Below are 24,622 nucleotides of genomic sequence, written 5' to 3' on the forward strand. Positions count from 1 at the left end.
CTGAGGACCTGCATATTTGCGCTATAAATTGAGCCCAAATTGAGCTTGTTTCTCAACATAAGTACCTTTGGTGTCTGGATTGAAAACAAGTTATCCTTCGTAATGCATATAGAAAATCTGACTAAGAAGCTAAGATCCAAGATAGTTTTTTTATATCGAAATAAATCATGCCTCAGTATTGAACATAGGTGAAAGATTGCTCAAACAACACTTCTCCCTGTATTGAATTTTGGTGATATTGTTTACATGCAACCTCTGTTTTGAAACCCTTGGACGCAGTCTACCATTCAGCAATACGTTTTATCACGGGACAATTTTAGGACTGATCATTGTAGTCTGTATAAAAATGTGGGATGTACCTCTGTCTTTAAGAAGAGAGCTGCTTTCTCTATGTATTTACAATCAATCTTACAGAAACTCCCTTCATATGTAACTTCATTAATGAACTTAAGAATCATAAGTTACCAAACCCGTTCTCATGAATGGATAACACTAGAGATCCCTCCAGTCTCCACAGATCTGGGAATATCTTCATTTAGTTTTTTTGCCCCTAATTTGTGGAACAGAGTTCACTGCAGTTACATGTGCTGGTGCCACTCAGGCAGTTTAAATGATTGATTGAGGACCTCTATGTAGTTGAATTTACATTTTTTTACATTTACATTTTAGTCATTTAGCAGACGCTCTTATCCAGAACGACTTACAGTAGTGAATGCATACATTTCATACATTTTTTTCCCGGTACTGGTCCCCCGTGGGAATCGAACCCACAACCCTGGCGTTGCAAACACCATGCTCTACCAACTGAGCCACACGGGACCAATTTAATTGCTAATGTTATTGTGTGCTGAATTACATTGTTCTATACACATATATAGTACCAGTCAAAAGTTTGGACATACCTACTCATTTAAGGGGTTTTCTTTATTTTATGATCTACGTTGTAGAATAATGGTGAAGACATCAACACAATGAAATAACAATATGGAATCATGTAGTAACCAAAAAAGTGTTAAACAAATCAAAATATATGAGAGATTCTTCAAAGTAGCCACCCTTTGCCTTGATGACAGCTTTGCACACTCTTTTGACTGGTACTGTATGTGTGTTTTATTATTCAGTTTTTATTGTAATGTATACAGGGCTCTCTTGTAAAATAGATTTTTAATCTCAGTGTGACTCCGTTTAAATAAAGTAGAAATAAAAAACGTAGTACCTTGCTTTATAGAGGAGAGGAGGGCTGAGGAAGGGTTTTGTGTGGGCTCAGCACTCGGCACACTGTGTGTGTGTGTGTGTGTGTGTGTGGGCCTAGACGTCAGAGAAACAAAGGAGGAAAGACTGAAAGAAAAGAGCAAATGTTGCTTTACTTCAGCACTTTCTGATAGTATGGCCCTGAAGGAGAAAGGTGATAGCAATGTTTTCTGCTCGTGTTAGGGGCTTTGTTTAGAACGGTGTTTTTCCATGAATTGCATTTTGGCACATTTGAAAAATACTTTATTAACGGCTTTTACTGTTAGGAGAAAATGCAACCTTTTGTTGACTGGTTAAGGAGGGTCAGTTAGTTGGCAGCAAAATGGACCAAAATATGCATCACTATTTCTAATGTACTAGAACTTGGTGGAGAGCGTGGGAGAACCGGGTGTAATAACGGAGAGTAGGGGAGAACAGGGTGTAGTAACAGAGTGGGGGAGAACCGGGTGTAATAACGGAGAACCGGGTGTAGTAACAGAGTGGGGGAGAACCGGGTGTAGTAACAGAGTGGGGGAGAACCGGGTGTAGTAACAGAGTGGGGCTGGTCCATTGTTTGATTGGTCTAAATGTCTAACCTTATTTTTCCAGATATAGACAGAATATATTTGAATAAAATCAACTACATATGCATTGAGCTTGTCTGATGCTTTAAGCACACCATTTGATGAAATAATTAAGACAAACAAAGGACGGAAAAGCCCGATGGTCACCCATGACAGCGAGTGCCTGTGAGACTGGCGAACGTTGTCTCGCTCTCCTCCCTACTGCAGCGAAAAGGCACCACAGCACAGCAAGTGTTTATTGCGCTGTCCGTGCTGAAGCAGCAACATTTAGTTTCTTACTTGTTTCTGACTGAAAAAATCTGTTCCCTCAACCCTTGCTCTCTTTATGTGAAACGTGTAAGCATCGCATACATGTGACAATAGGGCCTGACCTATAGCCCATCACAATCACATCGATAAATTGGTTATGTACAAACTCCGAACATAGTAACATGTGACAGCAAAACGGATGTGGAGGACGTGAAAAAGAAACTCGAAATGGGTGAATGTTTACTGGTTGCTCAGGAGGGAAAGGGTTGCGTGAGAAGGGTTGCGTGAGTGTGCCAAACAGTTGCTGTAGATTACAATATTATAATTTTTTCTGGCTATTTCGAACAGAGAAAAATGGCATAAAAATTGATTTTAAACAGCGGTTGACATGCTTCGAAGTACGGTAATGGAATATTTAGAATTTTTTTGTCACGAATTGCGCCATGCGCACGACCCTTATTTACCATTTCGGATAGTGTCTGGGACGCACGAACAAAACGCCGCTATTCGGATATAACGATGGATTATTTTGGACCAAACCAACATTTGTTATTGAAGTGGCAGTCCTGGGAGTGCATTCTGACGAAGACAACAAAAGGTAATCAAACTTTTATAATAGTAAATCTGATATTGGTGAGTGCTAAACTTGCCGGGTGTCTAAATAGCTAGCCCGTGATGGCTGGGCTATGTACTTAGAATATTGCAAAATGTGCTTTCACCAAAAAGCTATTTTAAAATCGGACATATCGAGTGCATAGAGGAGTTCTGTATCTATAATTCTTAAAATAATTGTTATGCTTTTTGTGAACGTTTATCGTGAGTAATTTAGTAAATTATTAGCAAATTCCTCCGGAAGTTTGCGGGGGTATGCTAGTTCTGAACGTCACATGCTAATGTAAAAAGCTGTTTTTTGATATAAATATGAACTTGATTGAACAAAACATGCATGTATTGTATAACATAATGTCCTAGGTGTGTCATCTGATGAAGATCATCAAAGGTTAGTGCTGCATTTAGCTGTCTTCTGGGTTTTTGTGACATTATATGCTAGCTTGAAAAATGGGTGTCTGATTATTTCTGGCTTGGTACTCTGCTGACATAATCTAATGTTTTGCTTTCGCTGTAAAGCCTTTTTGAAATCGGACAGTGTGGTTAGATAAAGGAGAGTCTTGTCTTTAAAATGCTGTGAAATAGTCATATGTTTGAAAAATTGAAGTTTTTGTATTTTTGAGGAATTTGTAATTTGCGCCACGCCTATCATTGGATATTGGAGCAGGTGTTCCGCTAGCGGAACGTCTAGATGTAAGAGGTTAAACCCCCCCCAAAAAAGATGTAGATGTACTATTGTAAAGTGGTTGTTCCACTGGATATCATAAGGTGAATGCACCAATTTGTAAGTCGCTCTGGATAAGAGCGTCTGCTAAATGACGTAAATGTAATGTAAAATGTAAATGAGAACTTTGTTCTCAACTGGCCTACCTGGTTAAATAAAGGTGGAAAAAAATAAATAATAATTGTTCTCAATCCAAATATGGGTGCTAATAGGCGCGAATCAGACAGGTGTCTTGTGCAACGTAAAAATGTGACTGCTCGTCTAAAGAAATCTCGGTCGACCAATAGCCTGACTACCAGTCGACTAAATGGGGTCAGCCCTAATGGAGAGAGTGGGAGAATCAGGGTGTAATAATGCCTTTTGGTTACGTAGGTGGTTTGAAAGAGGGGGAGGCTAGGAGGAGGAGTGGGGAATGAAAAGGAGTCATCCAAAATATGCAGAATTGCATAACTCTGTAGAATAGAGGGAAGGAAAGAGAGGGAGAGAGGAAAACAGCTAGAGACTGGAGGGGAGAAGTGTTAATGCTTGAGAGGCCAAAAGGGGACCTGTGATGAAGATTAGATCAGCAAGCACCAGTGTTTTCCCTTGTTTTCTGCCTGAGCAACAACAGCATTGAGTCACGTTCTGCCTGCAGCCTGCCTTTTTAAAGAAAAAAAAGTAGGAGTCGCCCTAGAGAGGTGAAGAACTCAGGGCTGGACTTGGATTGAATCCAAGGAGCAATAAGAAAGAAAATCTTACTGCCTCACACACAGGCCTACACACACCCTTTCTGTCAGGGCGTCCACACACTCGCACACAGGCACAGCAGGCTAGGGTTGGGTGCAGCCAGTGTTTAGAAGACGTGGGGTGTACTCACACACACACAAACACTCTGTGTATGTGGATCTTGTGGAGAAATCCTGCTACAGAGAAGGGCGGCATCAAACTTTCTTGTTCTTGGAAACGCGACTCTGCCGGCAGCCTCTCTTTTCTGATGTTCTCTTTGGAGTATGGATCGCTAAAATTTAGGGGAGGTTGTACTTAATCCTTCTAGTGAAGAGGGACATGGCTATACAGTCAGGTAAAGATCTCTCTCTTTGCTGAGTATTTGTTTATATCAGCTTTTTGTTGTGGGTGTTGTCATGTGTGTGTGTGTGTGTGTGTGCGTGTCATAGCGGCAGTTTTAACTTTAACCGAGTGTTATATGTTAATGGCCAGGCCCTCCATTGTGTATTTATTCCTCTGTCACAGCTTCCTGTTAAAGTTTCACAGCCACTCTGTAGGCCAATTGAACAGAGGAAAATAACTGTAATCATACTGAATCACTCTGCCGTAGCCAGACAGCATTATTTTGGTTTTACACTATCATTTGACTCGAATATAAAATGACAACATGTATTTCCATTTAGATTTCCATCACATGTATTTCTGCTTCTGTGGGAACGGTGACTAAATAAATAAATGAATGCAATTCTGGCATGTGTGCCTGTATGCTCTGGTGTTTTCTGTGGTAATGTAACCTGACAACTATTCTACCTGTTTGAAAGTAGAAAGATCACGCTGTAAAAGAAGCCCAGATGTGGCAGGGGAACCCGGAGCTGGGGTGCCCTGGTGGGGCTTCCCCGCTATGAGGGGGGGTGGGGTGAGCTGGGCTGGGATGGATGGACATATGGATGGAGGGTGGGTGGGCAAGTCAGTGGGGATGATGGATTTGACTGTTCTCTCTGAGACGACAGCACTTCATTGAAAGCAGCTGGCCTGGCTATGACTGTCCACTCCTGCAGGATAGATCTGGGACCCTGATCCATGTCCCAGCTTTTCTGACTGTTGTGAAATTTGGGTTGGGACTGCAGAGCACAAATGAGCTAGACCTGCAACCCCCAGAGAGGTTGTCTGACTGGCTGGCTCCTGGGTATTGTGGAGCCCAGCCCAGCCCAGCTCAGGGTTTGTCATGTTAAGTATGCTAGCTCCAGGGTTGTTTAGGGTGTGATTGACTGGGACTGTCTGGCCAGTCTGGCAGGTCATCAGTCTTGTCCTGTCTGTCTGTCTCACACCTGGCAACAGAGCAAGGTGGGGTATGTTAACGCATGACTAAAGGTGTGGCTCAGGGGTCTAAACTACTAGAGCCTGGAGAGAATGGGGGGAATAGTCAACGGGTTCTTTCAGAAAATATTCTGTCCATTTAACATGTCTTGTCCCCGTGCAGTGCAAGCCTAGGGATTTTTCATGGTTAGAGGAACAACATTTATTTGGGGATATCAATTCTTATAGCCCGCCTGCGGTTAGAACATTCCATTAATGTCATCCATGTGAAAAGGGACGTTATCATTTGTAGGCTTCAGGCTACATAATTACATAAATGTACACAAAAACACACGTTGTATGGAAACTTGGAAAGTACCCTAGAGATGTCCCTCTCCCACATTCTGTCCCCCTTTCTCGTTGCTCTCCGTGTGGGTACGGTGTGATCGGAGGCAGCCTGGAGGCTGTGAAGATTTCTAGCAGCAGTGGTAGGCTGTGGAGGAGCTGTGTGGTTGAGTTTATGTAATGGGGAGGGAAGAGTGCCAGCACCCTGGCAGGGATAGGAGGAGGAGAGGAGAGAAGAGGGGATGAAACAAAGAGAGGAGAGGGTTGAGGAAGAGGTCCTAGAGGGGTCTCGGCTTAGCTAATGCAGGTGAAACACACCGCTGTCTCTGTCATCCATAGATTTTCCGCAGATTTAAGTCAAAACTGTAACTAGGCCACTCGGGAACATGCAATGTCTTCTTAGTAAACAATTCCAGTGTAGATTTTGTCTTTTGTTTTAGGTTGTTGTCCTGCTGAAAGGTGAATCTGTCTCCCAGTGTCTGTCGGAAAGCAGACTGAACCAGGTTTTCCTTTAGGATTTTGCCTGTACTTAGCGCTATTCCGTTTATTTGTATCCTAAAAAACTCCCTAGTCCTTGCCAATGACAAGCATACCCATAACATGATGCAGCCACCACCATGCTTGAAAAAATATAAAGAGTGGTACTCCGTGTTGTGTTGGATTTGCCCCAAACATAATGCTTTTTATTCAGGACATAAAGTTAATTTCTTTGGGGGGGTACAACGCTACAATCTTGGCACACGGATATACGTCATCAGATATGTCATCAGTGTGCAACAGAACATTGTACTGTCTACACTCTGTTTGTTGTTTATATTAAAACATTTTAATTAAATCGATTTTAATCAGAACTAAAGTTTTGTTGCTAAGGATCCCACGATGCGGTTAACCTTTACGGCTGGGACTGCAAGCTTGTGTTCCATTTATTTTTTTTGCGTGGATTCCGCGAGTGCAAGCTGGCAGGTGATTTACTTACCGTTGAAGTAGAGGCTAGTGCTCTGGCTGGAATCCATGCAACACTGGAAAAATTGTGTGAGGAGGTAGCAGGGCTGAGGGGGAGTTTGGAGTTTAGCCAGAGTGAAATTCTCACGCTCCAAGGAGAAAACAAGGCACTCACAGCCAAGGTAAAAATCCACGATTCCAACATGGATTGTCTACTCAGGGAAAACAGGGTGATGAAGGAGTCGCTACTAGACATACAAAGGCGTAGCATGCGTGAAAATCTTTTTTTTCTTCTGAAATTCCTAAGGACGCATCCAATAATCCAGAGGGCGCGATCAGAGAATTCATGCAATCCGCCTTGAAACTTCCTATAGAGACTAAACAAGGTGGCTTTCCACCGAGTACACAGACTTGGAGGGACAAGAGCAAGGGTCCCTGACCGATCATCGCAAAATTTGAACACTACCAACAAAAGGAGCTGATCAAAGCAGGGGAAGGGAGCTAAAAGGGACCAAATTCGGTCTCAATTACCAATTTCCAAGGGAGAGAAACGAACGTCGTAAGAGACTGTATCCGGTACAAAGGCAAGAAAGGGAGAAGGGTAAGCGTGCCTTTCTCATTGTAGACAAGCTCTTTATAGATGGACATCTATTCTGAGACAGCTCCATAACACTATGACTGTACTATATTCTACAGGGACTTCAGGTTACGAAAAAAAGAAAGTATGGGAACTGTAAAAATATCCGAACACTATGAAGTGGATATGAACACGCACGTACTCAATTACATGCTCGCTTACACATACGGACTTACACACACACACACACCTGATCTCGCTCTCTTCTCTCACTCTTTCTCTTTTCTCTTCTCTCCCTGTCTCTGTTGTCGAACTGTTTTATAATTTAATGTGTTTATTCTTTATATTTTTTATGTATTTGTCAACAACCTTATATATGTTTACAACAAGCAAGGGGAAGATATCAGAATATAGGCATTGGGGAATAATAACATATTGTACGGAATACATTTGTACTGTAGTGAAGCAGTCTCTAGAGTAATGCAATGTAATTCTTGATCATGTGAAACATCAATTGCTATTGAAATGCTGGGATGTGTTTTTCAATGATGTTAAAGGTAATTATGATGCAACTATGACGGTGATACGATATGGATTACAGTTATCATCATGAATATTAAGGCTATACACACTACATGTTACACACAGACACTCAACCATGCAAATTGGCGGAGTTGTTATTTATTTGGACATCACACGTTATAGACTTACTCTAAAACAGACATCGTACACACTCTCACTAAATCACAGCCAAAGTCAAACATATCAACCTAATCAGATTTACTACACACATATCTTGTCTCAATTTTCTAACATCTGTGGCATTGGCTCACAGGCAAACAGGCAAGGGAATAAAGCAAATACTGCTAGAACCTATTTCTTGAATTCTAAATATCAGACATTTGAAAGCTCATATTTTGACTGTCATAATACCTCTGATGGCAGTAACTTTACAAGCACTAATTATGGTCAATTTATACTGAATAGTATCTAGTTATTGGAATTGGTGAAATAAGTATAGCCAGTTATAATTGTAACGGTTTAGTAGATTATAAAAAAATATCAGTCTTTACATGGCTGAAAGAAAAGGAATATAACATATACTCTTTACAGGAAACTCACTCTACATCCTTAGATGAAGTTGCATGGAAAAAGGAATGGGGTGGTGACATTTTCTCTCATGGACAAATGATCTCAAAAGGTGTGATATTAATTAACAAAAATGTTGATTTGAATGTGCATATAGTCAGGAATGATTCGCAAGGAAGGTGGATCTTTTTGAAAATGAAAGTGGACAAAAAAGAGATTTGGCTCATTAATCTATATGGTCCAAATCAGGATGATCCATACTTCTTCAAAAACATTTATACCAATTTATTGAACTTACAGGCAACAAAAATCGAATCATTATGGTAGGAGACTATAATACAGTGTTACGTACCTCAATGGACCGTAAAGGTAATCACTCGACAAACTATCATCACCGCGCCTTAGGGAAATCACAAATATTATGGACACATTAGAAATAGTGGATATTTGGAGGCTAAAAAAACCCTGACCTTGTGAGATATACACGGAGGAGACTTAATCAAGCTAGTCGTCTTGACTACTTTCTTGTCTCTTTCTCGCTTGCATCAAAGGTTCAAAAAGTTTTAATAGGAGACAGAATGTGATCGGATCATCATCCAATTGGCATTCACATAACTCTTATAGATTTTCCATGTGGATGGAGATATTGGAAATGTAATCAAAGTTTACTGGAGGACAACTTATTTTTAAATAAGACAAAATCATTAAAAAAGAAAATCCAGTATAATATAGGTTCAGCAAATCCCCTTATGGTTTCGGATACCTTTTTAAATGTACTTTCAGAGGTCATTCAATTCAATATTCATCAATAAAAATAAAAATCTGGCTAAAGAGACAAGACTAAGAAGGGAAATCCATGAGCTAATAGTACAGGTAGATGGCAATAAAAATGATACTACAGAGATACAAAACAAGTTAGAGGAAAAACAAAAAGAACTTGAGGAACTTATTCAAGAACGATCTAATATAATCAATTACAAAAATAAAGCAAACTGGATGGAATATGTAGAAAAATGCACAAAATTCTTCCTGAATCTCCAATACAGGAATGCTAACAAAAATTATTTGCAGAAACTCGTTACTGAAGACAGAGTCCTCTATGATTCTCCAAATGATATTTTTTAAAAGGAGGCTAATTATTTTAGGCAGATGTTCTCTTTTCCATCTCATCCTCTCCCACTGAATGAAGATTACGGTAAGGAATTATTTCCAAATAATATAAAAAAAATGGAAAATTAACAAATGTACAGAAAGATAAGTGCGATGGCCAAATTATAGAGAAATACCTTTTTGAGGCTATTAATTCCTTTTAATTCTGGAAAAACCCCAGGGCTTGATAGCATACCGGTAGCGGTATATCAAGTCTTTTTTGATATACTAAAAGCTCCATTGTTAGATTTGTTTTAACTACTCCTATAAAAATGGTAGTCTGTCAGGTTCTCAGCAGGAAGGTCTGTTTTCTCTATTATTATAACAAGACCCAGATGGCAAATATAAAGACACAGTCTGTATAAAAAACTGAAGGCCCCTTACTGGAGGCCCCCAATGTTGTGATGCGAAATGCATAGCACTCAGAATTAAAGGGGTTTTACCAGGTATTGTTCATCCTGATCAGCCTGGATTTTTTTCAATTTTGGTAATTATCTTATAAAATGTGTTTAAAATAATGTATAGCAACCCCAGGTGTAAAATAGTAAATAACGGCTACTTCTCAGAGTTTTGAATTGTCAAGAGTTAAACAAGGGTGTCCGCTGTCACCATATCTATTCGTTATGGCCATTGAAATGCTAGCTATTAAAATCTGATCCAATAACAACATTAGAGGATTAGAAATACAAGGCTTAAAAACAAAGCTGTCCATGTATGCCGATGACTCTGGTTTTATATTAAGTCCGCAAGCTAGATCCCTGTAATGTCTCATGGAAGATCTAGATCATTTTTCTGGACTAAAACCTGTGTACAATATTACATATTGGATTTAAAAAAAATACAACTTTTACGTTACCCTGCAGTTAACCTATGAAATGGGCTGATGGTGAAGTAGACATACTTGGTATTCATATCACAGAAGATATAAATAAGCTCTCCACAATTAATTTCAATAGATTTGTAACAATAGACAAGATCCTGCAACCATGGAGAGGTAAATACGTGTCTATTTATGGACAAATTGCCCTGATTAACTCCTTAGTCATATTTCAGTTTACTCACTTACTTATGGTGCTGCCTACTCCTGATGATTCGTTTTTCAAATCATATGAGCAAAAAATATTTCGCTTTATCTGGGATGCTAAATCAGACAAAATAAAGCGTGCCTTTCTATATAATGAATATGAATTGGGTGGGTTGAGATTATTAAATATAAAAGCACTAAACCTCTCTCTAAAAGCTTCACTTGTTCAAAAGTTTTACTTGAACCCTAAATGGTTCTCACGTAGATTACTAAGAATAGCTCATTCATTGTTTAAAAATGACCTTTTTGCCTTTGTGCAGATTTCCATGTTTAATTTTCGATTAATTGAAAATGATACCTTTTTCAAAGTATCTCTCTTTTTCAAACAAGCATTGCAGAGCTGGCTACAATTTCAATTTCATCCCCCTGAAAAGATAACAAATATTATGGTTGAACTCAAATGTGCTGGTTGATAAAATACCTGGATTTATGGGAAAGATGTTTGAAAAGAGTATTTTGTTCTTAAATGATATTGTAAATTGGAATGGTAGAGTAATGTCCTTCATGGAGTTATCCAATTGTATGGGAAGGTCTGCTCAATCCAAAAGTATAACCAATTGATTAAAGCATTACCCCAAAATGGAGGAGGCAGGTGGCAGCAGGAGGAGGTAGGGAACTGGTCTGTCTGCCCAATATAACGGATCAAAACTGGCGAAGGAATAAAAATAGCATAAATAGGAAAGTATTCCAGTTTCATTTGAGGACCAGGATGTTGACAACTGTGCCATTCAGATTGCAAAATAGTTGGGAAGAGATTTTTGATTCCATGGTACAAGGTGTACGAGTTGAACACTTAAACAACACAATGTAACTCCAAGTCAATTTCACTTCTGTGAAATCAAACTGTCCACTTAGGAAGCAACACTGATTGACAAATTTCACATGCTGTTGTGCAAATAGAATAGACAACAGGTGGAAATTATAGGCAATTAGCAAGACACCCCCAATAAAGGAGTGGTTCTGCAGGTGGTGACCACAGAGCACTTCTCAGTTCCTATGCTTCCTGGCTGATGTTTTGGTCACTTTTGAATGCTGGCGGTGCTTTCACTCTAGTGGTAGCATGAGACGGAGTCTACCACACAAGTGGCTCAGGTAGTGCAGCTCATCCAGGATGGCACATCAATGCGAGCTGTGGCAAGAAGGTTTGCTGTGTCTGTCAGCGTAGTGTCCAGAGCATGGAGGCGCTACCAGGAGATGTGGAGGAGGCCGTAGGAGGGCAACAACCCAGCAGCAGGACCGCTACCTCCGCCTTTGTGCAAGGAGGAGCAGGAGGAGCACTGCCAGAGCCCTGCAAAATGACCTCCAGCAGGCCACAAATGTGCATGTGTCTGCTCAAACGGTCAGAAACAGACTCCATGAGGGTGGTATGAGGGCCCGACGTCCACAGGTGGGGGTTGTGCTTACAGCCCAACACCGTGCAGGACGTTTGGCATTTGCCAGAGAACACCAAGATTGGCAAATTCGCCACTGGCGCCCTGTGCTCTTCACAGATGAAAGCAGGTTCACACTGAGCACATGTGACAGACGTGACAGAGTCTGGAGACGCCGTGGAGAACGTTCTGCTGCCTGCAACATCCTCCAGCATGACCGGTTTGGCGGTGGGGTCAGTCATGGTGTGGGGTGGCATTTCTTTGGGGGGCCGCACAGCCCTCCATGTGCTCGCCAGAGGTAGCCTGACTGCCATTAGGTACCGAGATGAGATCCTCAGACCCCTTGTGAGACCATATGCTGGTGCGGTTGGCCCTGGGTTCCTCCTAATGCAAGACAATGCTAGACCTCATGTGGCTGGAGTGTGTCAGCAGTTCCTGCAAGAGGAAGGCATTGATGCTATGGACTGGCCCGCCCGTTCCCCAGACCTGAATCCAATTGAGCACATCTGGGACATCATGTCTCGCTCCATCCACCAACGCCACGTTGCACCACAGACTGTCCAGGAGTTGGCGGATGCTTTAGTCCAGGTCTGGGAGGAGATCCCTCAGGAGACCATCCGCCACCTCATCAGGAGTATGCCCAGGCGTTGTAGGGAGGTCATACAGCCACGTGGAGGCCACACACACTACTGAGCCTCATTTTGACTTGTTTTAAGGACATTACATCAAAGTTGGATCAGCCTGTAGTGTGGTTTCCACTTTAAATTTGAGTGTGACTCCAAATCCAGACCTCCATGGGTTGATAAATTGGATTTCCATTGATTATTTTTGTGTGATTGTGTTGTCAGCACATTCAACTATGTAAAGAAAAAAGTTTTTAATAAGATTATTTCATCCATTCAGATCTAGGATGTGTTATTTTAGTGTTCCCTTTATTTTTTTGAGCAGTGTATAAAACAACGCAAGATTCAAGACTTCGTGCTTTTCAGCTAAAATTATTACATAGAATTCTTGCCACCAGCAAAATGTTAAATATTTGGGGCATAAAATCATCGACGCTCTGCAGTTTTTGTTGTGAGGATACAGAATCAATAGACCATTTATTTTGGTATTGCCCTCAGGTAGCCTGTCTCAGGTTCAGGAATGTCTGAAAATGCATAGCATTGATCTAAAATTGACCCTAGACATAGTACTGTTAGGTGATCTGGAGAGACCAGGTCAGTCAATTACTGATATACTAATACTCTTAGTAAAAGTATTTATCTTTAACTTCAATCTGTGGATTCTATTCGATTAGAAATATTTAAATTGTATGTTAAACATCACAGCATAGTTGAAAGATAGGTGTTGCATAGAAACTCGAAGAGGGTGGCCAGCAGAGAGTGATTGGACAGGCTGAGAGAAGCTGAGGGTTGGGATGTGGAATTGGAGACAAGTGGGAGTGGAGTTGCTGTGCGGTAGATAGAATGATGGTCAAAGATAAAAGTACAAAACATTTCAAAATAAAAAGTACGTTTGAATGACACTCGGGGGCAGTGTGTTTACAACTTATGCTGGTTGGCCTGAGGCTGATACCGTGCAGGAGTTTGTACACATGCATAGACACACACTCTCATTCAAATAAACAAGAACACACACATACATGTAATAGTGCCAGACATGCACACAAACATATTCAGTTGGCATTGCTGTTATGATTTTAGTTGTCTTTGATGTCCTTTGTTTTGTGTTTTTTTAATTTTGCATTGTTTGCTGTTTTTTTTCTGTCTTTTTTCTCTTTAGTTCATTCTCTTGGGTGTTGGTGTATTGGGGGGTTCTTGTGGGTGGGGAATGAAATTAATTGTGTTTTTATTTTTGGGGGGGACTGTGGGAGGGGTCTCAGATGGTTGAGGGGCAGCTATTGGGGAACTGTGGGGGGATCTTGGAGGGTTCAGGTTCACGTTTTTTGGCCTAGTGGCAGATCTATCAACGTGACCTTGAGCAGGGCATTGACCCTGGATGCTTCTGTGTGTCTCTCTGAATGGGAGTCTGTTGGATGACTGGTATGATGTAGTTTTTGACCGGCTTCACTGCAAGTATATTGTATGTTTCTGATATTCAATAATTTAAAAAACAAGTTCATTTCTTTGGCATATTTTTTGCAGTTTTACTTTATGCCTTGTTGCGAACAGGATGCATGTTTTGGAATATATTTATACTGTACAGGCTTCCTTCTTTTCACTCTGTCATTTAGGTTATGTGACTTGTTAAGCACATTTGTACTCCTGAACTTATTTATGCGTCCCATAATGAAGGGTTGAATACTTCTTGACTCAAGACATTTCAGCTTTACATTTTTAATTAATTTGTAGACATTTAAGAAAACATTCCACTTTGACATTGTTGTATTGTGTATAAGCCAGTGGCACAATCTCAATTAAAAACTATTTTAAATCCAGGCCGAAACGCAACACAATGTGGAAAAAGTCAAAGGGTGTGAATACTTTCTGAAGGCACTGTATATGTACATGGGGTTAACCCTTACTTTAACCCTTAATCCTAAACCTAACCCTAATTATGACCTTAATTGTAACCCTAAACCTATCCCCTAAGCCTAAAATAGCCTTTGTCATCGTGGGGATTTCTGGTACCCACGACGATTCTCTCACACTCACACTCATACACACAAAAAGGCTTTTTACTGTTGCATATCACCGTGCTTCATTAGATACAGCTTTGATTTGTTATCCAATAAAGTCCTGGAGTAATACAAATTCTGAGCACAACTAAGCAGTCTCCTGGGATAGGTTGTCCCCTTAAGCTATAGTAGCTGCTATATCAGCCAACCACAGCCTGTTGCTCTTGGCAACCGCTGCTACAGTTGAAGTCGGAAGTTTACATACACCTTAGCCAAAGACATTTATACTCAGTTTTTCACAATTCCTGACATTTAATCCTAGTAAAAATGCCCTGTCTTAGGTCAGTTAGGATCACCACTTTATTTTGAGAATGTGAAATGTCAGAATAATAGTAGAGAATGATTTATTTCAGCTTTTATTTCTTTCATCACATTCCCAGTGGGTCAGAAGTTTACATACACTCAATTAGTATTTGGTAGCATTGCCTTTAAATTGTTTAACTTGGGTCAAACGTTTCGGGTAGCCTTCCACAAGCTTCCCACAAAAAGTTGGGTGAATTTTGGCCCATTCCTCCTGACAGAGCTGGTGTAACTGAGTCAGGTTTGTAGGCCTCCTTGCTCGCACACACTTTTTCAGTTCTGGCCACAAATTTTCTATAGGATTGAAGTCAGGGCTTTGTGATGGCCACTCCAATACCTTGAGTTTGTTGTCCTTAAGCTATTTTGCCACAACTTTGGAAGTATGCTTGGGGTCATTGTCCATTTGGAAGACCCATTTGCGACCAAGCTTTAACTTCCTGACTGATGTCTTGAGATGTTGCTTCAATATATCCACATAATTTTCCCTTCCTCATGATGCCATCAATTTTGTGAAGTGCACCAGTCCCTCCTGCAGCAAAGCACCCCCACAACATGATGCTGCCACCCCTGTACTTCACGGATGAACCAGACTTGTGGAGGTCTACAATTTATTTTCTGAGTTTTTAGCTGATTTCTTTTCATTTTCCCATGCCGTCAAGCAAAGAGGTACTGAGTTTGAAGGTAGGCCTAGAAATACTTACAGTTATACCTTCAATTGACTCAAATAATGTAAATTAGCCTATCAGAAGCTTCTAAAGACATGACATCATTTTCTGGAATTTTCCAAGCTGTTTAAAGGCACAGTCAACTTAGTGTATGTAAACTTCTGACCCACTAGAATTGTGATACAGTGAATTATAAGTGAAATAATCTGTCTGTAAATAATTGTTGGAAAAATTACTTGTGTCATGCACAAAGTAGATGTCCTAACCGACTTGCCAAAACTATAGTTTGTTGGCAAGAAATTTGTGGAGTGGTTGAAAAACAAGTTTTAATGACTCCAACATAAGTGTATGTAAACTTCCGACTTCAATTGTATCTATACAGCGGACAGATGTACAGTACCAGTCAAACGTTTGGACACACCTTCTCATTCCAGGGTTTTTCGTTATTTTTACTATTTTTTACATTGTAGAATAATAGTGAAGACATCAAAACTATGAAATAACACATGGAATCATGTAGTAACCAAAAAAGTGTTAAACAAATCAAAATATATTTAATGTTTGAGATTGTGAAAAGTAGCACCCTTTGCCTTGATGACAGCTTTGCACACTTGGCATTCTCTCAACCAGCTTCACGAGGCAGTCACCAAGAATGCATATCAATTAACAGGTGTGCCTTGTTAATTTGTGGAATTTCTTCCCTTCTTAATGCATTTGAGCCAATCAGTTGTGTTGTGACAAGGTAGGGGTGGTATACAGAAGATAGCCCTATTTGGTTAAAGACCAAGTCCATATTATAGCAAGAACAGTCCATTACTTTATGACATCAAGGTCAGTCAATCCGAGAGAAAAAAATCTAACATTTTGAAAGTTTCTTCAAGGGCAGTAGCAAAAACCATCAAGCGCTATGATGAAACTGGCTCTCATGAGGACCACCACAGGAAAGGAAGACCCAGAGTTACCTCTGCTGCAGAGGATATGTTCATTAGAGTTAACTGCACCTCAGATTGCAGCACAAATAAATGCTTTACTGAGTTCAAATAACACACATTTCAACATCAACTGTTCAGAGGAGACTGCGTGAATCAGGCCTTCATGGTCGAATTGCTGCAATGAAACCACTTCTAAGGACACCAATAAGAAGAAGAGACTTGCTTTGGTCAAGAAACACGAGCAATGGACATTAGACCGGTGGAAATCTGTCCTTTGGTCTGATGAGTCCAAATGTGAGATTTTTGGTTACAACTGCTGTGTCTTTGTGGGACACACAGTAGGTGAACAAATCTCTGCATGTGTAGTTCCCACCGTGAAGCATGGAGGAGGTGTGGGGGTGCTTTGCTGGTGACAATGTCAGGGATTTATTTAGATTTCAAGGCACACTTAACCAGCATGTCTATCACAGCATTCTGCAGCGATACACCATCCCATATGGTTTACACTTAGTCCCAACTCTCATTTGTTTTTCAGCAGGGCAATGACCGAACACACTTCCAGGCGGTGTAAGGGCTATTTGACCAAGAATGAGAGTGATGGAGTGCTGCATCAGATGACCTGGCCTCCACAATCACCCGACCTCAACCCAATTGAGATGGTTTGGGATGAGTTGGACCGCAGAGTGAAAGAAATTGCAGCCAACAAGTGCTCAGCATATGTGGGAACTCCTTCAAGACAGTTGGAAAAGCTTTCCAGGTGAAGCTGGTTGAGAGAATGCCAAGAGTGTGCGAAGCTGTGAAGGCAAAGGGTGACTATTTGAAAGTATTTAGATTTTTTTTAACACTTTTTTGGTTACTACATGATTCCATGTGTTATTTCATAGTTTTGATGTCTTCACTATTATTCTATGTTGTAGAAAATTGTAAAAAATCTATTAACCCTTGAATGAGAAGGTGTGTTCAATCTTTTGACTGGTACTGTACATCCACATTCACACAAACACGCTCACATGCGCAATATAAACTCGCAGAGGTAGACATTCATAAATATTCACACACATATGTTGGTATATCAAACATACAGTGCAGGATCTATTTTCACTGGGAAAATGTTCTCCCGCTTCTATTGTCCATCCACACACCGTGTCTGTCTCTATACAATAGACTTTACCTAGTGAATTATAGTAAACACTCTCCTGAACATTATAGTTGATTCATCTGACTGAGAGGTCGTTGTGGACTTGTCTTTGTTATTATGCGTCATCCAGAAGGAGATGAATTGTGTTGATAACAGAGGGGTGTAAACCGTGCAAGGTTTGGGCCTCTCCTCCTCACTTTACTTAAAAGTCATTGTATCTTATCAGTTAGTCTATCAATGCCTACACATGATGATCAAATCAAAGTTTATTTGTCACGTGTGCCGAATACAACAGGTGTAGACCTTACAGTGAAATGCTTATTTACAGGCTCTAACCAATAGTGCAAAAAAGGTGTTAGGTGAACAATAGGTAGGTAAAGAAATAAAACAACAGTAAAAAGACAGGCTATATACAGTAGCGAGGCTATAAAAGTAGCGAGGCTACATACAGACACCGGTTAGTCAGAATGATTGAGGTAGTATGTACATGTAGATATGGTTAAAGTGACTATGCATATATGATGAACAGAGTGTAGCAGTAGCGTAAAAGAGGGTGTGGTGGGTGGCGGGACACAATGCAGATAGCCCGGTTAGCCAATGTGCGGGAGCACTGGTTGGTCGGCCCAATTGAGGTAGTATGTACATGAATGTATAGTTAAAGTGACTATGCATATATGATAAACAGAGAGTAGCAGCTACATAAAAAGAGGGGTTGGGAGGGACACACAATGCAAATAGTCTGGGTAGCCATTTGATTACCTGTTCAGGAGTCTTATGGCTTGGGGGTAAAAACTGTTGAGAAGCCTTTTTGTCCAAGACTTGGCACTCCAGTACCGCTTGCCATGCGGTAGTAGAGAGAACAGTCTATGACTGGGGTGGCTGGGGTCTTTGACAATTTTTAGGGCCTTCATCTGACGCCGCCTGGTGTAGAGCACCTCGATGGCAGGCAGCTTAACACCAGTGATGTACTGGGCCGTACGCATTACCCTCTGTAGTGCCTTGCGGTCAGAGGCCGAGCAATTGCCGTACCAGGTAGTGATGCAACCAGTTAGGATGCTCTCGATGTTGTAGTTGTAGAAGCTTTTGAGGATCTCAGGACCCATGCCAAATCTTTTTAGTTTCCTGAGTGGGAATAGGCTTTGTCGTGCCTTCTTCACGACTGTCTTGGTGTGTTTGGACCATTCTAGTTTGTTGTTGATGTGGATACCAAGGAACTTGAAGCTCTCAACCTGCTCCACTACAGCCCGTCGATGAGAATGGGGGCGTGCTCGGTCCTCCTTTTCCTGTAGTCCACAATCATCTCCTTAGTCTTGGTTACGTTGAGGGATAGGTTGTTATTCTGGCACCACCTGGCCAGGTCCCTGACCTCCTCCCTATAGGCTGTCTCGTCGTTGTCGGTGATCAGGCCTACCACTGTTGTGGTGTTTGCAAACTTAATGATGGTGTTGGAGTCGTGCCTGGCCATGCAGTTGTGGGTGAATAGGGAGTACAGGAGGGGACTGAGCACGCACCCCTGGGGAGCTCCAGTGTTGGGGATCAGCGTGGCAGATGTGTTGCTACCTACCCTCACCACCTGGGGGCGGCCCGTCAGGAAGTCCAGGATCCAGTTGCAGAGGGAGGTGTTTATTCCCAGGATCGTTAGCTTAGTGATGAGCTTTGAGGGTACTATGGTGTTGAACGCAGAGCTGTAGTCAATGAGTAGCATTTTCACATAAATGTTCCTTTTGTCCAGGTGGGAAAGGGCAGTGTGGAGTGCAATAGAGATTGCATCGTCTGTGGATCTGTTAGTGTGGTATGCAAATTGGAGTGGGTCTAGGGTTTCTGGGATAATGGTGTTGATGTGAGCCAATACCAGCCTTTCAAAGCACTTCATGGTTACGGACGTGAGTGCTACAGGTCTGTAGTCATTTAGGCAGGTTGCCTTTGTGTTCTTGGACACAGGGACTATGGTGGTCTGCTTGAAACATCAGTCAGGGACTCAATCAGGGACATGTTGAAAATGTCAGTGAAGACACCTGCCAGTTGGTCAGCACTTGCCCGGAGCACACGTCCTGGTAATCCGTCTGGCCCCACAGCCTTGTGTATGTTGACCTGTCTAAAGGTCTTACTCACGTCGGCTACGGAGAGCGTGATCACACACGCAGACCCTTTACCATCCTAATGTTACATAAGACTCAACAAGTAAGAGGAGTATTAAAGGGGCAATCTGCAGTTCAAACAATAACAAAGTGAACACCCCACCACTGTGTCACAGCTGAGAGATGGGGCTGGAGAAATGTAACCACTTTCAAATTCATAGACAGAGAGCAATGGATGCAAGGACTGACCATTCGTGATATCAAATATTATCGTTTTAACCATGTTTTGAGGCTATACAGTGTTTGTTTACAATTATTATTGTTTACCAAGGGTGTTAAACAAACATGTTTATATTTTGGATTCTGATGGGTTTAGACAGTTGAACTAAGCTCATGAAGCATTCCTAAGTTATATTCTACAAGAATCAATGGCTATATATCAAAAATGGATGTAGTAATCACAGGCTGGCCCTTCGAGTGATAGTGGTTCTGCAGCGATAGTGATCAGAGATGGGGATCGCTGCTCTTCTATAGACACACTCCAGAAGATGTGACTGTATTACTAGTTACTCTAATACTGTACCACCAGTGAGAGGCTGACTACGCTTGATGTAATGTTTCCAATAAATCTACAATAAATACCTTGGAACTAATGCTACAGCAATATACCACAGTGTGGAGTCTGCCTTTTTTGCTGCACCAACTCAGTGAGGCCTCTGTTAAGAGAAGAGGACAGAGGTGAAGAGATGATTGAGGAAATAGAAACAAATGACTAAAGAGACATTAACACTTGTAATTTGATAAATAACCATAACAAAATGAATTTGACTTTGCTGCTCTCTGTTCTCTTTTAAATTGTTATCCTATACGACAGAATGACATGAATCATCCTCTTTCCGAATGATTCAATCTGTTCTTTTCTCTTCGTCACATGTAACCGGAACCATGTTCCAGACTGCATGCCTGCTGGTGCTTTAGGGGCTAGACCGTAACTGTAAGGGGAATGATATGGCATCTGTTTTCTGTGAATTAGGCTAGGGGCTTATGTGGTGCAGAATGAAGTGATCTCAGATGTCTGTTATATTACAGAACTATTACCAAAACAGAGCGCCTGTAAAAGGAACGCCCTTTCTCTATTTCCTTTCTCTTTCTCCTCCTCTCCTTGTCTTTCTCTCTCACTGCTAACCTAACTAGCTGAACTCAGCCTCACCTCATTCCCTCCCTCACTCTCTCCCTTCCTCGCCCACTCTCCCTTCCTTGCTCGCTCTCTCGCCTTTTCTCGCCCTCTCTCTCCCTTCCTTGCCCTCTCTCTCCCTTCCTTGCCCTCTCTCTCCCTTCCTCGCCCTCTCTCCATTCCTCTCTCTCCCTAGACCTCACCCTCCCTCTCTCCCTCCCTATCTCTCTCTCTCGCTCTCTCTCTCTCTCCTCCCTCCCTATCGCCCTTTCTCTCTGTCTCTCTGTCTGTCTCTCTCGCTCTCGCTCTCACTGTCTGCCCCGCCGTCTGGGTGTCCGTCTACCCCGCTGTCTGTGTGTCTGTCCTTTGCTCTCTCTTACTCACTCTGTTTGCTGAATAGTGAGGCGTGTTGTTTTGAGGAGTCACAGTGTGGACACTGATCATGTGTGCTTGCTATCGCTCACCATCAAACCCTTCTGTTTACTCTGCATGGTATTATCCACAAGGTGCTGTCTTAGACTGTGACTTTACAACTTGAGTTAGCGTATATCTGGTTTCTTTTAGTTTTCTTATCATCCATGTTTTGCTTACCTTGTAAAACAACACACCACTTAGGTGAACAGATTTCCTCATATATAATCCCACCTGAACCACCCCTAACAGGTAATGAACCCACAACCAGGGTCTTTGTTGGCTTCTGTTAGTCCTGCCTAACCACATACAATCCCCTCCTCTGTTTATTTGTCCCAACACTGCTCACATTATGCAGCTGGATTTTTATTACACACATTTGTTAGATATTGGCTCCAGTGTTGCAGCGACAGTGTTGTTATTGAGATCCAATCTGTTCAGCAATGGATACAGAGACTGACTGAACAGAGCGGTGCTAGGACTATAGATTGTTGTAAGGGAAGGGCATCCCAGAGTCACAGAACATAAACACTTGGTATGCAGTGAATTCCAAGGGAGAGAGAAACCGGAAGGGCAGAAAAAAACCACCTGTTTAAGCTGGAGGAATTTTAACGACTGCCTTTATGTTCCCTAGTCACTCCCTTGTTTTGAGATCTGTTTTCTGGATGAACGGCCCGTACCGCCCAACTTGCTTGTAGCCGTCCCACCCTTAACAGAGCTGGTACACACGCACCCGAATGCACACATGTAAGTACGTGTATGGAGGGAAATGAGGTTGTGAAAGGTGGGAGGTTATTGGTCTGGCTCTGTCTCTCCAGGAGTTCCAGCCTCCTCCTCCTCTTCCTCCTCCTCTTCCTCCTCCCCAGGACGGGGCCGATCCAGCAAGGTGACTTTGGTGTGGGGGAGTCAGTGGCAGTGCCCGACCGCTCGTTCCTTCACGCTTCCCCTGGATGTTTGAGTCAATTAATTACTCAGAACTCCATAGAAATACTATATCCTGCTGAAACAACATAGAAGAGGGTTTCACTGAGGGTGCTGTGTGGCTGTTTCCTTCGCTGAATGCACCCTGGGTAAGATCGCCTTAATGACTCAAATGTCAAAACAAACATTGGATTGACAGGGGCCCCACTTTGCCTCATACAATGTTAGGGGTAGGTGGGAAACACTAGGCCTCAGATAATCTCTTCAATACGCCCAAGTGTGAGGCTTTGCGAGACTATGCCTGAGGGGTCTTCCAAGACCCTTAACATGCCGTAGTTCCCAAACCGACTGGTCAGCAATAATTCATTTTGAAATTGGGTAGTGCCATCTCTGTCGCTGTATTCTAGCATGGGATGTAGGAGTTGCCGCAACTCACTGCAAAATGGCATGAGGTATTCCATTGCAGTTGTTCTACTACACAAAGTTTGCAAATCACACAAAGAGCCATAGATACTCAATGTATGAATATGTTCCATCATAGAGTAAAATATACAGTACTGAGAGAAATGGAAAGCCGGTTGTACTTCAAGGTCATTGTCATCACTGATTGGATAAAGTCTCCTGCATTTTAACTATGAATGATGACTCACCAAAATCATTAACATGATCGCTGTGTGTTCTAAATGTCTCAAGTAGGTCATCAGAATAACGTGTTGTTTATTAACAAAACCCTTTTCTCTGGTTGGAGACTGTGTCTGTAGGTTGAGCTGTGAATGGGAGGGGGGAGGTACAGTACCCATCAAAAGTTTGGACACCTACTCATTCAAGGGTTTTTCTTTATTTTTACTATTTTCTACATTGTAAGATAATAGTGAAGATATCAAAACTCTGAAATAATACATATGTAATCCTGTAGTAACCAATAAAGTGTTAAACAAATCAAAATATATTTTAGATTCTTCAAAGTAGCAACCCTTTGCCTTGACAGCTTTGCACACTCTTGGCATTCTCTCAACCAGCTTCACCTGGAATGCTTTTCCAACAGTCTTGGAGTTCCCACACATGCTGAGCACTTGTTGGCTGCTTTTCCTTCACTCTGCGGTCCAACTCATCCCAAACCATCTCAATTGGGTTGAGTTCGGGTGATTGTGGAGACCAGGTCATCTGATGCAGCACTCCAACACTCTTCTTGGTCAAATAGCCTTGACATAGCCTGGAGGTATGTTGGGTCATTGTCCTGTTGAAAAACAAATGATAGTCCCACTAAGCGCAAACCAGATGGGATGGCGTATCGCTGCAGAATTCTGTGGTAGCCATGCTTGTTAAGTGTGCCTTGAATTCTAAATAAATCAACGTCAGTGTTACCAGCAAAGCACCCCCACACCATCGCACCTCCTCCATGCTTCACGGTGGGAACCACACATGCAGAGATCATCCGTTCCCCTATTCTGCGTCTCACAAAGACACGCTGTCACCAAAATCTCCAATTTGGACTCATCAGACCAAAGGACAGATTTCCACCGGTCTAATGTCTTTTGCTCGTGTTTCTTGGCCCAAGCAAGTCTTCTTCTTATTGGTGTCCTTTAGTCGTGGTTTCTTTGCAGCAATTCGACCATGAAGGCCTGGTTCACGCAGTCTCTGAACAGTTGATGTTGAGATATGTCTCTTACTTGAACTCAGTGAAGCATTTATTTGGGCTGCAATTCCTGAGGCTGGTAACTCTAATGAACATATCCTCTGCAGCAGAGGTAACTCTGGGACTTCCTTTCCTGTGGCGGTCCTCATGAGAGCCAGTTTCACCATAGCTTAATAGTTTTTGCAACTGCACTTGAAGAAACTTTCAAAGTTCTTGAAATGTTCCGGATTGACTGACCTTCATGTCTTAAAGTAATGATGGACTGTCGTTTCTCTTTGCTTATTTGAGCTATTCTTGCCGTAATATGGACTAGGTCTTTTACCTAGTAGGGCTATCTTATATATACAGTTGAAGTCTGAAGGTTACATACACTTAGGTTGGAGTCATTGAAACTCGTTTTTCAACCACTCCACAAATTTCTTGTTAACAAACTTCAGTTTTGGCAAGTTGGTTAGGACATCTACTTTGTGCATGACACAAGTAATTTTTCCAACAACTGTTTACAGACAGATTACTTCACTTATAATTAACTGTTTCACAATTCCAGTGGGTCAGAAGTTTACATACACTAAGTTGACTGTGCCTTTAAACAGCTTGGAAAATTCCAGAAAATGATGTCATGGCTTTAGAAGCTTCTGATGGTCTAATTGACATCATTTTAGCCAATTGGAGGTGTACCTGTGGATGTATTTCAAGGCCTACATTCAAACTCAGTGCCTCTTTGCTTGACATCATGG

General features: G+C 41.7%; 1 protein-coding gene across 4 annotated transcripts in view; it reads left to right on the forward strand.

Moving 5' to 3' along the window:
• LOC106608977 (myocardin-related transcription factor A) overlaps positions 1-24,622 on the forward strand; it is a 72,420-nt gene that overhangs the window by 16,266 nt on the left and 31,532 nt on the right. The window contains exon 1 of one of the 4 annotated variants that reach the window (XM_014207300.2): positions 4,127-4,456. The exons of the other annotated variants lie outside the window; for them this stretch is intronic. Coding sequence (XP_014062775.2) covers positions 4,441-4,456 — 16 coding nt within the window. The 5' untranslated portion in view covers positions 4,127-4,440. Of the gene's footprint in view, positions 1-4,126; positions 4,457-24,622 lie in introns of those variants that run through there. 4 annotated transcript variants of the gene reach the window in all.

Source organism: Salmo salar, chromosome ssa01, assembly GCF_905237065.1.
Source record: "Salmo salar chromosome ssa01, Ssal_v3.1, whole genome shotgun sequence".
Lineage (NCBI taxonomy): Eukaryota > Metazoa > Chordata > Actinopteri > Salmoniformes > Salmonidae > Salmo > Salmo salar.